This window comes from Cetorhinus maximus, chromosome 6, assembly GCF_964194155.1.
Source record: "Cetorhinus maximus chromosome 6, sCetMax3.hap1.1, whole genome shotgun sequence".
Classification (NCBI taxonomy): domain Eukaryota; kingdom Metazoa; phylum Chordata; class Chondrichthyes; order Lamniformes; family Cetorhinidae; genus Cetorhinus; species Cetorhinus maximus.
In genome coordinates, this window is record NC_135884.1 from 158231864 (window position 1) to 158250622 (window position 18759).

The 18759-nt window shown below is 42.2% G+C and overlaps 1 protein-coding gene across 1 annotated transcript in view; it reads left to right on the forward strand.

Annotated features, from left to right (window-relative positions):
• The window catches only part of LOC144682276 (vacuolar protein sorting-associated protein 4A), a 33701-nt gene that overhangs the window by 7785 nt on the left and 7157 nt on the right, over positions 1-18759 (forward strand). The window contains exons 2-6 of the mRNA XM_078544747.1: positions 782-893; positions 1815-1962; positions 2636-2697; positions 10929-11048; positions 17820-17976. Coding sequence (XP_078400873.1) covers positions 782-893; positions 1815-1962; positions 2636-2697; positions 10929-11048; positions 17820-17976 — 599 coding nt within the window. The remainder of the gene's footprint in view (positions 1-781; positions 894-1814; positions 1963-2635; positions 2698-10928; positions 11049-17819; positions 17977-18759) is intronic.

The window sequence follows — 18759 nt, forward strand, 5'->3', positions numbered from 1 at the left end:
TTGTTAGACTTGACTATTTCAGCACACTCCTGACTAGCCCCCCCACATTTTACCCTCCATAAACTTGCACTCACCCAAAACACTGCTGATCGTTTCTTCACTCAAGAAAGTCCCATTCCCTTATCATCCCCGTGCTCACTGATCTACATTGGCTCCTGGTCAAGCAATATCCTGATTTTAAAACTCTGATCCTTGTTTTCAAATTACTCCCTGTCTCTGTAATCTCCTACAACCCTTTAAGATATCGCCTTTCTCTAATCCTGGTCTCATTTGAATCCTGATTTGAACTGCTCCACCATCGGTGGCCGTGTCTTCCGTTGCTCTAGAATATGCTCTCCACACCTCTTCTCCTCCCTACACCTCATCCCTCCTTTAAGACACCCCTTAAAACCTACCTCTTTGACCAAACTTTTGGTCATCTGACATCTCCTTATGTGGCTTGGTATCACGTTTTGTTTTATAATCATTCCTGTGCAGCACTTTGGGACATTTCATTTCATTAAAGGCATTATATAAATTTAAGTTGTTAGTGTTGCTCGCTAATATCAATGCATCATTTTATACGTCTATAAAACCACGACTTTCCCAGACCAGTTGGGCTGCACCTAAATTCTAAGGTCTGTGGTGGATATTCATTCAAAAAATGGAAGATCTACAAGGCAAATGATGAAACAACACAACAGATAAAGTGAGAGTGGTCTGGGTAGTACTGATTGTTTGATATTTCTCCTTTCTAGGGCAGGAACTGGACATTCATTTGTTTTATTTTTAACTATTTCAGAAAGCGATTGACCTTGTAACTAAAGCCACAGAAGAAGACAAGGCAAAGAATTACGAAGAGGCATTAAGGCTGTATCAGCATGCTGTGGAGTATTTCCTGCATGCCATTAAATGTGAGAGTTCTCCAGTTTCAAGGACATTAGTGAACCAGTTGGGTTATTAGCTTTTTATTTCCAGATTTTTTTTCTAACTGAATTCAAATTCTCAAACTGCCATGGTGGGATTTGAACTCATGTCCTCTGGATATCTTTTGTTCTTTCATGACATGTGAGCATCGCTGGCAAGGCCAGCATTTGTATCCATCCCTAATTGTCCTTCAGAAGGTGGTGGTGATCCGCCTCCTTGAACTGGTGCAGTCCATGTGGTGTGGGTCCACTCATAGTGCTGATAGCAAGAGTTCCAATCTAGACCAATTGCAGAACCAGTCCCCCTCATACATTTCAAGTCTAATACTTGGTGTGTGCTGAATTAGTAGAGCTCAGATTAGGCATCAGTGGACTGGACCTCAGCACTCATGGGCCAGAGAGCATGGAGAATCAGCCAGGGTTCCTGCTCTTCCTTGCTGTTCAGACCCCCTGAGTTAGAGAGAAAAAATCAGCCAGGGTTCCCGCTCCTTGCTGTTCAGTCCCTTGGGTTAGAGAGCGGGGAAATCAGCTAGGATTCTTGCTCCTGGCCATTGTTCAGGCACCTGGATTAGGGAAGGGAGATTTGGGCCCCTACTCCTGAATGCTCTACACTAATACATTTGTGTAAATATTATGGGGGCTGAATTAGATAGAGATATGGTACCCCTCAAGAGGTCATCAGTCTGACGACACTCGCTATCTGTGCTCTTGCACAAAGTTTGGCCACAATGCTGACATGTCAGCGGATATCCAAGGACTGGATGCCACTGGGTAGTATGGGATAAAGCCCTAGTGATGTCATCAATACAGTCCTGGTGACCGGTAACCCTGACCCTCCCCTGGGCTGTTGGAAGCAGTTCCCCATCTGAGGGATACTGTAATGAAGATATTCCACTGTTTTCATTGCAGATGAGGCTCATGGAGAGAAGGCAAAGGAGAGCATTCGAGCCAAGTGTGTTCAGTACCTGGACAGAGCAGAAAAACTGAAGGAATATTTAAAAAACAAAGACAAACGTGGCAAGAAGCCAGTGAAAGAAACACAACAAAATGACAAGGGGTATGGATGGGGGCTCCTAATTTTGGAGGAGTAACAGGGACTGTGGGCACCTGCATAGCTGATAGGAGAGATAGTCGCATGCATTATTGGTAAGGAAGGGGTGGCAAACAAGTACTTTCTCGGGAGGGGGCACTTGCTGGGAGAGGCATGGGCAGCACATGCAATGCTGGGAGAGGAGGGGAGGCAGGTATGGATTGCTGGAGGGGAGGAGGGGGCACGTGTGTTGTCTGAAGTGGATGGTGGTGATCACAAGTTAGTTGGGAGTAAAAATGGAAGTCCAGGTGGAATTTTTGTCCACGGGTAAGGGATCAGTGGAAGAAGTTATGGGGAAGTGAAAATCTAAATGGTTTTGATAAACAATGAGATGTGTTTTGCAAAAGTTTGTCCCTATAGTGTAAGGTGGATGGGTGGGATCAGAGGGTGCATGGGTGGCGTTGAGGGATAGATGATATGTTGCATGCTTTGCAATTTTTCCTATTATTTCTCAGCTATTTGCTGATTCTTTTTATATTTTCACACTGAAATGATCTTTATGTTGAACAGTTTCCTGTTTTTCTATTTAGTTGATCCTTCTACCCATTAACTTTCTTTACCTTCCCCAAAGGCAGCCTTTTTTCCTGCATTATTGCCCCCCGTGAAGTTGCTGCAATTCATGTTTTAATTTCTCTTCCAGGAGTGACAGTGACAGTGAGGGAGAGAATCCAGAGAAGAAGAAACTACAGGAGCAGCTGATGGGTGAGTGAGACCATGTGGAGAGCATAAACATCACAGTAGACTGGATCCATGTGTCAAGGATTTCAACCCATGGATGAGAACTTTAAATTGAAGGCATTGCTGGACTGGGAGACGATGTAGGTCAGTGGGCACTGAGGTTTTGGATAAATGGGACTTGGTGAGAATTAGGACATGGGCAGAAGGATTTTGGATGATGTCAGGAAGATATAATTTTCATAATGTTATTAGAATTTATTGTAGAGTTGAGTAATAGTGGGGTCTGTGTCTATGGGCCTCTGTGGGATTTACTTGAATTAAAGGCAGCTGGTCTGAAGGCTTTGATGTAACAGAAGATAAATTAGGTTTGAATTGTTAAGTGGGTAAACGTAGGGGTAAAGGGAACATTTGTATTTTTAAATAAACCAGACTAGCTTGAATCCAAAAGAGGGAGTGAAATATTACACATAGCCAGGAGAAGTTAAGAAACAGTGTGTTTATTTTTCTCAAAGATTACTGGTAAAATTGGAACTATGATAGATTCTATTATTAGGGAGGTAAGGTCCAAAGATATAGTGAAATAATGGGAATTTGCATTCAATGGGGAAAATCTGTATAAAGGAGAGAAGGCTATGTGTAAGATTAGTTATTCTAAGATCTAACAAGTGTGAAAAGCCTTCAGCATCTAAGCCTCAAGCTGCTGTCTACAGAGAACTGAAGTTAAGGAAACTCACTTTGTATTCGACTGTTTCAGGGTATTGTGTGTTACTTTGCCTGGATCTGTGTGTCTCACTGTTGCCTTAACAAAAATGTAACTGGGAATTAGATTAACTAGGGGATTTAGAAGTTATCATAGTAGTAATTTGTAGATTTATGTGTGTATTTAAAATAATTCCTTCTATTAATAAAAGTTTAATTTAGTTTTGTAAGAAACCTATAAGACTCGGTCTTATTACTACTGAATTCAAGGCACGCATCTTGAAATTTATACAAATTGAAAAACAGTTGTGACTGTTGTTTCAAGTTTCCCTTCGGGATTTGAGCAGCTCAGCATTTACCATCGACTGTGCTGCTATAATAACTTGAAGTTTATGGACTGCAAGCTGAGAGACCAATCAGCCATAGCCAAGTTTGGAAAGCATGGATTAGGATTTCAGCAGTAAATGAGTTGAGGCATGGGTGGAGATGTGTGATATTATGGAGATGGAGGTAGTGGTCTTGGTGAGGGAGAGAATATGTAGCCAGAAGCTCAACTCAGGGTCATATAGAGTGCCAAGGATGTGAACAGTCTCAAGTTTGGTTCTGCTTCAGACAGTGGTTAGGGACAAGGATGTAATTAGAGGCAAAGAAATGGAATTTGTGGCAGGGACTGAAAGCATTGACTCAATTAGGACTGGATGTCAGGCAAGTAGGTTGACAAATCTGAGTCATTGGATGGGTGAAGCTGGAGCTTGTTTGTGTGCATGTGGAACTTGACATTGTGTCTTTGAATGATGTCACTATCATTGTGTCGATGAGGTACAGGAGGAGGCCTAAGGTGGATCCTGGGTTGGTGAGAATGTGCCACGATGGCTGGGATTGGAAGCAGAAGAGAGGTACATGCGCCTGGTTAATATTAAACAGTGCAAAGACCAGGGAGTGCTGACAAGACCCTGACAGATGATGTAATTTGTAATTTTATCCAGGGTAGTGTCAGTTCTGGGAGAAGGGTGAAAGCCAAACTAAGAGGATTCAAATCGAGCTTGGTAGAGATGGACACTGAGGTGGAAAGTTCAAATATATTTGAATTGAGATTTAAAGTTACAGTGGCTGCCTATTTTCCTCCTCCAAACTGAGAACTCTGAGCATCAAGCTGTCAGTCAAACCAAATGAATACAACAGAGCCCTACAAATGTGACTCAAATTGAGCAGCACTTCACCCATCCGTTTAATTTTTTGTCGATGTATAAAGAAAGCAATGCATTTATGTAGCATCTTTCAGGATGCACCAAGCACTTTATAGCCAATGAATTACTTTTGACGTGGAATCACTGTTTTAATTTGGAAACAGGGCAGCCTATTTGTAGACAACAAACTCCCACAAATAGTCATGTGTTATGATCATAGCTGACGTTGTTCCTGAGCAAGTCAGACCCCAGAGTGAAGTCTCTCACTGATCATAACATTTTTTTTATTGTGAAAATGAGGAGAAAGAGCTACTGACCTCAAAAGCATAGAACTGCAGTAACGCTTTTAGAATTAAAAAATTATAAGATTTATTAAAAAGGGAAAAAGCACACATGATTGAAGTTACACAATTAAACAGCCTTATAGAACAATCCCCAAAAACAAGCTTGGTCAAAAGTACATGAACTACCTTTTCGGCAACAATAGCTTATAGATTTTTAACCATAAAAATCCAGTAAATATTACCCAAATCAAGGAATTGTTGTCACTTTAATAAAGGTATGCGTCACGACATGTCCACTCTGATGTGGAATTCCAAAAGGAGGTTCAGAAACAAACTGTTTTCTAAAACAAAGACTTTCCTGGCTGCTTCCAATTCAAAACTTTCACAACTTCTCAGCAGCTCTCATGTAAAAAAAAAATTACAATAAAGTGTAAAGAGTGAAGATACTAGAGTAATTAATCAATAAATTAAAATAAGTTAGCGATGGCAGGATGGGCGATGTGTTGTTGCTGCAGCATGTGGGAGCTGCTAGACACCATGGTGATCCAGAGTGAACACATCTGTACTAAGTGTTTGCAGTTCGAGGAACTTTGGATCCGAGTCCAGGAGCTGGAGTCCGAGCTGCAGACATTGCGCCACATCAGGGAGGGGGACAGTTACCTGGACACTTTGCTCCAGGAGGTGGCCACATCCCTCAGATTAGGTAATTCAAATTTGGTCTGTGATTAGGGACAGCAGGGTGTGACTGCAGGTGGGCAGGTATGGGGACCTAGGGGGTAGTGTTTGAAGAGCCTCAGCCCCTCCAATTGTCCAACAGTTATGAGGTTTTTGCAAGCTGTCTGGATGAGAGCAGAGACTGCAGGGAGGATGAGTGAATTGACCATGGCACCGTGGTACAGGAAGCCATTCAAGTGGGGGAAGAAATAGGAACGTGGTAGTGGTCGGGGACGGTATAATTAGAGGGATATATAGAGTTCTCTGCAGCTGTGAGCATGAGTCCCGAAGGCTGTGTTGCCTGCCCGGTGCCAGGGTTAAGGACATCTCCTCAGGGCTGGAGAGGAACTTGGAGTGGGAGGGGAGGGATCCAGTTGTCGTCGTCCATGTTGGTACCAACAACATTGATAGAACTAGAAAGGAGGTGCTGCTTAAAGAATTTGAACAGTTAGGAGCTAAATTAAAAAGCAGAATCTCCAAGGTAATAACCTCAGGGTTACTGTCTGAGCCACGGGCAAACTGGCATAGGGTAAATAAAGTCAAGGAGATAAATGCGTGGCTCAGAGATTGGCGTGGGAGGAATGGGTTTCAGTTCATGGGGCACTGGCACCAGTACTGGGGTAGAAGGGTGTTGTTCTGGTGGGATGGGCTTCACTTGAACTGTGCTGGGACCAGTGTCCTGGTGAATTGAATAACTAGGGTTTAAGAGAGGGCTTTAAATTAAATATAGTGGGGGAAGGTTCTGGAAAGGAGATACATAGCCAGATATGGCAGCCTTATGGGGCAGCTATTTAGGCAATGATACCCAGAGTGTGACAGTGTGTCCAAACATTTAAAAAAAAGCAGCAAATAGGGTCAAAGGGGGAAAAATGATAAAAAGGCAAAATTAATGGCTCTTTACTTAAATGCACGTAGTATTCGGAACAAAATGAATGAATTAACGGCATAAATAGCTTAATAGGTATGATCTTATAGCCAGTACGGAGGTGTGGTTACAAGGAGATCAAAGCTGGGAATTAAATATTCAGGGGTATGTGACCTTTCGAAAGGACAAGCAGGAAGGAAAAGGTGGTGGGGTAGCCTTGTTAGTACAAGATGGAATAAGTACGATAGCAAGAAATGATCTTGGATTGGAGGATGTAGAATCCATATGGGTGGAGGTAAATAACAGGGGGAAAAAGACACTGGTGGGCTGGTGGGAGTAGTCTATAGGCCCCCTAACAGTAGCTATGCTGTAGGACAGAGAATAAATCAGGAGAAAATGAGGGCATGTTAAAAAGGCAGTATATTAATCATGGGTGACTTTAATCTTCATGTAGATTGGGGAGATCAAATTGGCAGAGGTAAACATGAGCAAGAATTCATAGAGTATTTAGGACAGTTTCCTAGAACAGTATGTTTTGAATGCAACCAGGGATTGGACTATTTTGGATCTGGTAATGTGTAATGAGGCAGCTTTAATAAATGATCTCAAAGATAAAAGATCCCCTAGGAAACAGTGACAAGAACGTGGTAGAATTTAACATTCATTTTGAGAGGGAGAAACTTGGGTTTGAAACAACTGTGCTAAACTTAAATAAGGGTAATTACAAAGGAATGAGGACAGAGTTGGCTGGAGTGGACTGGGAAAGGAGTTTAGCAGAAAATGATGAACAATGGCAGACGTTTAAGAAAATAGTTCATGACTCACAACAAAGATACATCCCAATGAGGAAGAAGGATTCTAGGAAAGGGATAAACCAATCATGGTTAACCAAGGAAGTTGAGGATAGTATCAAATTGAAAGAAAAAACATACAATTTAGCAAAGATTAGTGGTAAACCAGAGGATTGGGAAAGTTTTAAAAACCAACAGAAGATGACCAAAAAAATAATAAAGAGGGAGAAAATAAACTTTGAGGGTAAACGAGCAAGTAATATAAAAACGGGCAGTAAGAGCTTCTTTAAATACATAAAAAGGAAGAGAGGCCAAAGCAAACATAGGCCCCTTAGAGAATGAGGCTGGGGAAATAATAATGGGGAACTAGGAAATGGCAGAAGAGTTGATTAAATACTTTGCATCAGTCTTCATGGTGGAAGATACCAATAGCATTCCAAAAATACTAAATACTCAAGGGGCAAAAGGGTGGGGGGAGGAAATAAATACAATAACTATCACTAGAGAAAAAGTACTCGGGAAACTAATGGGGCTAAAGGCCGATAGGTCCCCTGGACCTGATGGGTTGCACCCTAGGATATTAAAGGAAGCAGCTGCAGTGATACTTCTGGGAGTAGCCTTCCAAAAATCCTTAGATTCTGGAAAAGTCCCAGAAGATTGGAAAACTGTCAATGTAAGATCTTTATTCAAAAAGGGAGACAAAAAAACAGGTAACTATAGGCCAGTTAGCTTAACATCTGTCATTGGGAAAATGTTTAAAGGATGTAATAGAGCATTTAGAAATGCATAATCTACTCAGGCAGAGTCAGCAAGACTTCATAAAGGGGAAATCATGCCTGACAAATTTATTAGAATTGAATGAGGAGGTAACAATCAGGATAGATAAAGGAGAACCAGTAGATGTAATATATTTGGATTTCCAAAAGGCATTCGATAAGGCACCGCACATAAGGCTACTTAAGATAAGAGCCCATGGTGTTGGGGGTAGTATATTAGCATAATAGAAGAATGAGAGTTGGGATAAGGGGGGCATTTTCAGGATGGTAACCTGTAACTAGTGGAGTGCCACAGGGATCAGTGCTGGGGCCACAATTATTTACAATTTATATTAATGACTTGGATGAGGGAAGTGAATGTACTATTGCCAAGTTTGTTGATGACACAAAAATAGGTGGGAAGGCAAGCGGTGAGGATGAGTCAGAGTCTACAGAGGGACATAGACAGGTTAAGTGAGTGGGCAAAAACTTGGCAGATGGAATATAATGTGGAAAAATGTGAATATTATTTAAATGGAGAAAGCTGCAGCACAGAGGGATTTGGTGGCCCTCGTGCATGAATCACAGAAAGCTAGCATACAAGTTCAGCAGGTAATAAATGGAATATTAGCCTTAATTTCAATGGGAGTGGAGTATAAAAATGGGGAAGTCTTGCTAAAACTATACAAGGCACTAGTTAGACTACACCTAGAATACTGTGAACAGTTTTGGTCCCTTTATCTAAGGAAAGATGTACTGGCATTGGAGGCAGTCCAGAGAAGGTTCACGAGGTTGATCCTGGGTATGGAGGGATTTTCTTATGAGGAGAGGTTGAGTAGGTTGGACCTGTACTTATTGGAGTTTAGAAGAATGAGAGGTGACCTTATTGAAACATGAGTCTTAGTGGGCTTGACAGGGTAGATGCTGAGAGGTTACTTCCCCTTGTGGGAGAGTGTAGGACCAGAGGGCATAATCTCAGAGTAAGGTAAGACAGAGATGAATTTCTTCTCTCAGAGGGGAGTGGATCTGTGGAATTCTTTACCACAGAGGGCAATAGAGGCTGGGTCATTAAATATATTCAAGGCTGAGATAGACAGATTTTTAATCAGTAAGGGAATCAAGGTTTAAGGGGAAAAGGCAGGAAAGTGGAGTTGAGGATTATGAGATGAGACATGATCTCATTGACTGGTGGAGCAGACTTGATGGGCCGAATAGCCTACTTCTGCTCTTAGTCTTATGGTTTTATGAACTGGCCTTCAGTGGGTTCCCCCACAACAACAACAACTTAACAGTTAAATGTCCCTTTCCTTAAAATATCTTCTTCCCTTTTGATCTCAGGTTCCATTGTCCTAAAACACCTCTTTGAAAGTCAACTTCAAATATAAAAATCTTTCACGTTTTCTAGTTTGCCTCTACTTTTGGGTCAATAAAATTTAATATACCTTCCCCTGTTTACTCATGGAACCTCTGTAAGATGCAGATGTTCCTTGCTACCCCTGAACTTCCTTTTGAAGTTCAACAGCTGGAAAACCACTTTTCCCACTTATCTCACAATGCAAGTTTGAGATCCAACCTATTCACTTGTAACTCAAACTCACTGTAATCTCTCATTACAAAAGCACAAACTTAACATCTTTAACCTTTCATCTCTTTGACCCGTCAGACAACCTGTCTCTAGTAACCTTCCCCCTGTTTAATTAACCCTGGACACACACACACAACATAATCACAAAAATATAAAAATATGCATCTCTCATCACACGTGATAATGGCCAGATAACCTGTTTTTGTGGGGTTGAATGAGGAATAAATATTGGCCAGGACATGGGGGTAGCTCCTCTGCTCTAAGAACCATAGAACACTACAGCACAAATATTGCCGTAGGATCTTTTACATCCACCTGGGAGGGCAGATGGAGCCTCGGTTTAACATCTCATCCAAAAGACAACACATCTGACAGTGTTGCGCTCCCTCAGTACTGCACTGGAGTGTCAGCCTTGATAATTGAAATAGCCCTTAGAACAGCTCTCTGCATAGCTAGATAGAGAATTGGTTTATCACAATTTGGCACCTGCCACCATGATGGCGATGCAAGTAAAACAAAATAATTATTAACATAGTTATAGACAATCATTAAAATAAAGTATAAAATAATAAAACGTTTGTACAGTTATGAACATTTCAGTAAACAAATTATTACAATATATTGCAAAATGCAAGTTACCTTAATTTACAGAATGAAAACAAGATCCATAGCATTTGTATTAAAGTTCATGGATCATATCAGGTTGTCAGGTTGAGCTCATTAAATTCTCAATCATTCACATATTATTTATGAGTTTTATAAAGGAAGCGATTAGGCTGTCTATGCTTTGGGTAACTATTAAAGACAGTGAATAGGTTAGTTAGCGATGTGATGCTTGAAAAGACGTAGAATGTGAAGTCTTCAATTTACCCAAGCATTTCACACACTTGGTAACCCCATTTGAGATCGCTTTGAATGTAGGTTCCTAATAGTTTAATGCATGCTTGTTGTGCAATCTCAGCATTATCTAAGTTGATGAGGGTGGATTGATGAGTCTGGAACTCTCTTCCTGAAAAGGTGGTAGAAGCAGAGTCTGAATATTTTTAAGAGAGAGGTGGATAGATTCTTAGTAAGCAAGGGGGTGATAGGTTATCGGGGGTAGGTGGGGTGCAGATTTCAGGTTATTATCAGATAGCCATGACCTTATTAAATGGCAGAGCAGGCTTGAGGAGCTGAATGGCCTACTCCTCCTTGTTTGTATGAGAGGGCTGCTGGTATGAAGCAAAACCATAGCATTGCACTTTTGAGGGTTCAGTCTCATTGAAACTGTAATTTGGCAAGCTAAATACTTATATTAAAAAAAATGTTGGACTTTTCCAATGTAGACTTTGCCGTCACTGCCATCGTCAGCAGTCACGTTCTTGTTCCATTATAGGTGCTATTGTGATGGAGAAACCCAATGTGCGATGGAATGATGTGGCAGGATTGGAGGTAGCAAAGGAAGCCTTGAAGGAAGCTGTAATTTTACCCATCAAGTTCCCTCATCTGTTCACTGGTATGTTTTTATAACTTGTTGAGGTTCTTGTCAGAAATTTCTTCCAAACTCAGCGTTTAGTCCCTGTTCACATTTTCAGTTTGTGTATTTCCTACCTCTTCCATACTTGATGACAAGTCCTGAGATACAATCCCATATTTGTTTGCAGCCTAGGTGCCCATCCTGTGTGAACCAATTAAATGTCATGAAGCTATTTGACCATGGAGAAAATTGCAACTTGTGATAATATCAAAACAACTTGCATTTATATAGTACCTTTCAAGTTTTCTTTTTCAAAAGCCCAAGAGACTTCATTGAAGGCTCTTGAAAATAGATGGAAAGCATGAAGAAGCGAATTGGAGGAAATGGTCTGAAAGATGGGCTGTGGAGGGAATTTGCAGGCAGCTCAATGCTATGTTCCAGATAGTGGTGTGTCACAGCCACATGAAAGATATTTTCTCAAAGTAGTTTGTGAGCTAGGCATTTGTTTGTGTGTGTCTATAGCTTCCTTTTAATTTGAAAGTGATTCAATTTAAAAATAACTAGTAGCAAGACTTTAGTCTTAAACAAGATAAAGGTTTGTTTATTACAAAGCTACTGCTGTAAGTTATTTAAGTAAAAGTAATAAAGTTACTAATTAAAAATGTATGAAGGTTAAATGTAAAGACAATAGATACTTAATAGAGGTGAAATTCAGTTCAGTCCTTTACGGTATAATTGCAGGCTCAAAGCTTGCAGTTGAAGTGTTGATTGCCTGGAGTGAAGGGCTGAAGAGTTGGATTCAGCAGCTGTGATGGCTTCTGTAGTCAAATGGTCAGAGGTTGCAGGTAGAGTCAGGGTTTTGGGAGAGTGAGAAGTTTCTTGTTCCTCACTAGTTCTTTGGTCACGACACTTGCAGATTGCCTGGGCTCTTTCAGAGAACAGTTTTCTGGATGATGTCTCTCCGAGTCCTCCTTGGGATTCTGCACACATGACTTTTTCAGCCTGTTTTTATCACAACCAAAGCAAAATGGCTATGTTAATTTCAAATGAGCCCTTGTTCCACTAGGCAAAGAAGTTGGAGTCCCTTTGAAGCATCTTCCTGCCTCTTGTTCTTTCAGAAGCTAAGCATCCTTTACACATTTAGAAGACTTATTGTATAGCCCTGGAGAAGTCTTTCATTTTAATGACTCTGTGGTCAGTTCTGGAGATGATAGTCTGGCAAGGTCTGAACAAACACAAAGATACCAAAATGTCTGTCCATACCTCCATTTTGAAAAGGGCATTTAAACTCAATGTAAAGAGTTGAAAGCATACAGTATTCAAGGCTTTATTAATAGGGGCAGAAAGTACAAGAGCAAGGAGGTTATGTTGAATTTGTATAAGACAGTAGTTTGGCCTCAGCTGGAGTATTGCATCCAGTTCTGGGTGCTGCACTTTAGGAAGGATGTGAAGGCATAGGAGAGAGTGCAGAAAAGATTCATAAAATCGGTTCCAGGGATGAGGAACTTCAGTTATGAGGATAGATTGGAAAAGTTAGACTGTTTTCCTTGGAGAGGAGAAGGTTGAGAGGAGATTTGATAGAGGTATTTAAAATCACGAGGGATCTGAACAGAGTAGATAAAGGACAGTGTGTTCCCATTGGTGGAATGATTGTAACAAGGGCACAGATTTAAGGTAACTGGCAAAAGAAACAATGGAGATATGAGGAAAAACCTTTTATCGCAACGATTGGTTAGGATTTGGGATACACTGCCTGAGAGTGGTGGAGGAAGGTTCAATCGAGGTATTCAAGAGGGAATTGGATTATTATCTGAAAAGGAAAAATATGCAGAGCTGAGAGAAGATGGGGGAATGGCACTAAGTCAATTGCTCCTTTGGAGAGCCAGCATAAACACATGCTGGGCCAAATGGCTGTAACCATTTTGTGATTCATGCACAAAGCATGACGAATAAGGTTGATGAGTGACGAGCACAAACAGCTGGGTGGGAATATGATGTAGTGGCAATAATGGAAACATAGTAAAAATGATGAGGACTGGGCGCTTAATGTGTTTATAAAAGAGAGGGAAGGGAGTTGGGGTGGCAGCACTGATTGTAGAAGACACTGTCGTGTTGGAAAGAGGGTGCACCTGATGAGGCAAAGATAAAATACATTTGGTTACATTTTGTATTAGAGTTGAGAAGAAGAGAGGGAATGATCACACTGTTGGGGGTATTCTATTGGCCTCCAAATAGTGAGAGAGAGGAGAAAATCTGAAGAGCAAACACAGAGCTGTGCAAGAACCACAGAGTGGTGGTATTGGGGGACTTTAATTGCCCAAGTATTGATTGGGGTTGTGTTAGAGCAAAGGGAAAGGGAGGAATTTCTGTACGTGTTCAAAAGAGCTTCCTCAGCCCAACTCAGAAGGGAGCATCAATTAAACCAGAAAATCCTGGAAAAACTTAGCAGGTCTCAAAGTTCTGAGGAAGCATCATATGGACTCGAAACATTAACTCTTTCTGCCCCCATAGATGCTGCCAGACCTGCTGAGTTTTTCCAGCATTTTTTTTTTTGTTTTTATTTCAGATTTCCAGCATCTGCAATACTTTGCTTTCATCATAGGAAAGAAGCATTGCTGGATCTGGTGTTGTGGAATGAGGTGGACTGTATGTCTGTGGTGGGGCGGGGGGTCATTTGGTTAAGAGCAATCATTGTATCATAAATTTTAGATCAGTAATGGAGAAGAGCGAGGAACAATCTAAAGTAGAACTTCTAAACTGGAAGAAGGCTAGTTTTAATGGGATGAGAGGGGATCGAGTCAGGGTAAAATGGAACCAAAGACTGAGGAAAATAGATGCTTCAGATATCAGCTAGACACATGCCAACAAGAATGAATGGTAAGGGAGCCAAAGCCTTGGATGATGAGGGAGATGAAGAATATGATGCAACAAAAACAGAAATTGCTGGAAAAACTCAGGTCTAACTGCATCTGTGGAGAGAAAAACAGTTAACTTTTTGAGGCTGTGTGACTCTTCTTCAGAGCTAAGGACATTCTTAGTAACTAAAGGCCAGTCAGTTTAACGTGAGTGGTGGGTAAGGTTTTAAAGACAATAATCAGGGAAAAAACCAACAGGTACTTGGAGAGGTTTAAGTTAGAGGAGAGCCAGTACAGATTTATAAAAGGCAGACTGTTTGACTAATTGAAGCTTTTTTATGAAGTAACAAACTTGAAGAAGGGAATGCAATGGATTCTCTATGTATGGATTTTAAGCATTTGACAAGCTGCCACATAAAAGGATGCTGACAACATCGAGGCTTCACGCTGACTACCCGCTCACCTACACTCGTTAAAAGACTTAGACCTTTCAAAACTTACCATAGAACGGTGCAGAAAGAGGCCATTCAGCCCATCGAGTCTGCGCTGGCCAAAAAAGAGAAAAAAGAAACTATCTGCTTATCTTAATCCCGCTTTCTAGCACCTGGTCTGTAGCCTTGCAGGTTACAGCACTTCAGATGCAGATGCAGATCCAGGTACCTTTAAAATGAGTTGAGCGTTTCAGCCTCAACCACTGACTTAGGCAGCGAATTGCAAACACCCACCATCCCCTGGGTGAAAAAGTTTTTCCTCATGTCCCCTCTAATCCTTCTACCAATCACCTTAAACCTATGCCCCCTGGTAATTGACCCTTCAGCTAGGGGAAACAAGTCTTTACTGTCTAACCTATCTAGGCCCCTCATAATTTTGTACACCTCAATTAGGTCACTCCTTAGCCGCCTTTGTTCTAAGTAAAACAACCCCAGCTATGCCTGTCTCTTTATGGGGTATGTGGAACATTCCTTGTTCCAGTCCTACTCCGGCCCCCTCCCACAACTCTTTCTCCGGTACATCGATGATTACTTCGGTGCTGCTTCATGCTCTTGTCGGGACCTGGAAAAATTTATTAATTTTGCTTCCAATCTCCACCCCTCCATCATTTTCACATGGTCCATCTCTGACACTTCTCTTCCCTTCCTTGACCTCTCTGTCTCAATTTCTGATGATAGACTGTCCACCAATATCCATTACAAGCCTACCGACTCCCACAGCTACCTCGACTACAGCTCCTCACACCCCGCTTCCTGTAAGGACTCCATCCCATTCTCTCAGTTCCTTCGCCTCCGTCGCATCTGTTCTGATGACGCTACCTTCAAAAACAGCTCCTCTGACATGTCCTCCTTCTTCCTTAACTGAGGTTTTCCACCCACGGTCGTTGACAGGGCCCTCAACCGTGTCCGGCCCATATCCCGCACATCCTCCCTCACGCCTTCTCCTCCTTCCCAGAAACATGATAGGGTCCCCCTTGTCCTCACTTATCACCCCACCAGCCTCCGCATTCAAAGGATCATCCTCCGCCATTTCCGCCAACTCCAGCATGATGCCACCACCAAACACATCTTCCCTTCACCCCCCTTGACGGCATTCCGTAGGGATCGTTCCCTCCGGGACACCCTGGTCCACTCCTCCATCACCCCCTACTCCTCAACCCCCACCTATGGCACCTCCCCATGCCCACGCAGAAGATGCAACACCTGCCCCTTCACTTCCTCTCTCCTCACCGTCCAAGGGCCCAAACACTCCTTTCAAGTGAAGCAGCATTTCACTTGCATTTCCCCTAACTTAGTCTACTGCATTCGTTGCTCCCAATGCGGTCTCCTCTACATTGGAGAGACCAAACGCAAACTGGGCGACCGCTTTGCAGAACACCTGCGGTCTGTCCGCAAGAAAGACCCAAACCTCCCTGTCGCTTGCCATTTTAACACTCCACCCTGCTCTCTTACCCACATGTCTGTCCTTGGCCTGCTGCATTGTTCCAGTGAAGCCCAACGCAAACTGGAGGAACAGCACCTCATCTTCCGACTCGGCACTTTACAGCCTTCCGGGCTGAATATTGAATTCAACAACTTTAGATCTTAAACTCCCCCCCCCCCTCCTCCCCCCATCCCCACCCCGTTTCTCCCCCCTCCCTTTTTTTTTCCAATAATTTATATAGATTCTTCTTTTCCCACCTATTTCCATTATTTTTAAATCTAAAACTAAAACTTTGTTAGTCTTTCCACCCCACCCCCACTAGAGCTGTACCTTGAGTATCCTGCCATCCATTCTTAATTAGCACTTTTCTTAGACAATATCACCACCTTCAACACCTCTTTGATCCTTTTGTCTGTGACATCTTTTGATTATCTGCTCCTATCACTGCTTGCTTATCTCCACAATCACCACACCCTCAACTTCTCTCTCTCCCCCCGCCCCCCCACCTTAAACCAGCTTATATTTCATCTTTCTCCTAACTATGCTTCAGTTCTGCCGAAGGGTCATGAAGACTCGAAACATTGACTGATTTCTTCTCCACCGATGCTGCCAGACCTGCTGAGTTTTTCCAGGTAATTCTGTTTTTGTTTTGGATTTCCAGCATCCGCGGTAGCTTTTAGCTTTTTGTTTTTACCTAGCCTATCCAATCCTTCTTCATAGCTGCTTACCTGAATATGGCCACTCCTGCCCTAAAAAGGGGGCATGTCTTTTCTTTCCCCTGACTCTACTCCGCTTGCTGGAGTTAGATGAGAGATGCTGCGCTGTCCATTTCTCTCTTAACCAGGATTGGAAGATTCCAGACGGAATGGGCAGTAGTGTCAGGTGGGGAAAATCATCTTGGGTAGCAGCAATGCGTCCAACGTTACTGCTGACCGGAAGATCGAAGCCAATGCATTTTGGGAGAAGGGATAGGGAGAGGCAATATAGACTTAATAGCAGTGTTCTAAAGAATGTGCAGGGACCTTGTGGTCCATGTGCACAGATTCTTGAAAGTGGAAAGAAATATCGAGAGTGTCATTCACAAAATATGAGATCGTGGGCTTCATAAATAGAGGTATCGAGTACAAAAGCAGTGAAGTTATACAGAACCTTTATAAAGCTTTGGGCATGCTTCAGCTAGAGTCTTACATATGGTTCTGGTCATCACACTTTTAGGAAGGATCTGAAGGTCCTTAAGAGGATGCAGAGGAGATTTACCCGAATGGTTCCAGGGATGAGAGAATTTAGCTACAAAGTTAGTTGAAGAAGCTACCTAAAAATGAATGCGTACCTAAAAATGGTTTTTGGAGGCCAGTCACCTCAGCCCCAGGACACTGCTGCAGGAGTTCCTCAGGATAGTGTCCTAGGCCCAACCATCTCCAGCTGCTTCATTAATGACCTTCCCTTCAACACAGGTTCAGAAGTGGGGAGGTTTGATAGGATGCAGTCGAGAACAAGGGGGCACAATCTTGATGTTAGAGCTGGGTCAGGAGGCACTTTTTCTCCATTAAGAGTTGTGAAAATCTAGGGCTCTTTCATTATGAAGCAGCTGAGTGCATTGGATGCAGCAAAGGCTTTGAGCCCAGACAACATTCCAGTGGCAGAGCTAGCTTCCTAGCAAACTGTTCCCCTGGCTAACACCATTATTGGAGCACCTCCACCACAAGTAGTGGAATGGTTCAAGGCTCACCACCACAACCTCAAGGCAACTAGACATTAACAAGCTGCAGGTCTCAAATTGGTTTAACTATCCAGCAGTGGAGGCAGCACAGTCAAGTGCAAATTGAGAGCAAAAAAAAGTGTTCCATTTCTTTCAGTGCAAAAAAATTTGATTTTGGTTAGGAGGAGGGTGTTACTATACCTTGCAATTGGAGATGATCACAAGCGTTCCTTGCTCCCGTCCTGGAGCCTGGCAGAATCTGTATTAAATGTGTCACAATCCCATTAACTGTTCTAACTGGGCTGAACCATTTGGCATATTATAGTCTTTTCATTTTTGTAGGTAAACGAACTCCTTGGCGTGGGATCTTGCTCTTTGGACCACCTGGTACAGGAAAATCCTACCTGGCCAAAGCTGTGGCAACAGAGGCCAATAACTCCACATTCTTCTCTGTGTCGTCATCTGACCTGATGTCCAAATGGTTAGGAGAGAGTGAAAAGTAAGTGACATCCAAAATACCTGGGCTTCATGAGCTTGAGTAAAGACTGGTTCGAGCTCTCTTTTTAAGCTTTAACAGAATGATTGAGCACGCAGAAGGTTCCCTTTCCAGCTTTTCTATCAGACATTGTCCAATGAGGCAGGTATTTAGGGAATACCCAGGAAATACATGGCGCCTGTTAAAGTCAGCAGAGTCAAAAAGCCATCAGCCTAATACCAATACTGGGCTCCCAATTTGTTTCTATCAGAGAAACCAACCATAACCTTCAATCTAAAACTAAGGCAGCTAAAAATGCATGTAAGAAATGTGTGCGGTGAGAAAGTTAAAGGATTTAAAGGGAGCTAACAACCGGAATCCTAGAGATAGAACTGTGACTAAATGGTGGAGCAAACTCAACTGGTCCCCAGTGTAAAAGAAAGGGGCTGACGAAAGATTAAGATTTGTAGTGAAAAACAGTGATTGTTGGAATTTATGGAGGTTTATGAAATATTAAATTATTCATGTGCAAAATAAACCCTGAATGTTACTCCAGGAAAGTGGGCCAGAGGAGATAAGTGGAGATCATTGAAAAATAAATTTAGACAAAAGATAAGATAAAAATATTTTTACTTAGCTTGAAAAATATTTAGGATAATCTACTAAATTGAAAATAGATGTAAAAAACCTCAAGTTATTGAAAGCGAGTTATCTGTTTCTATTGGTTCCCTCAGCATCTTATATGGTTGGTTGCACCTTCCTTTAGAGATTTGAGATTCTTGCTGAGGGTGAACTCTGCATTACCAG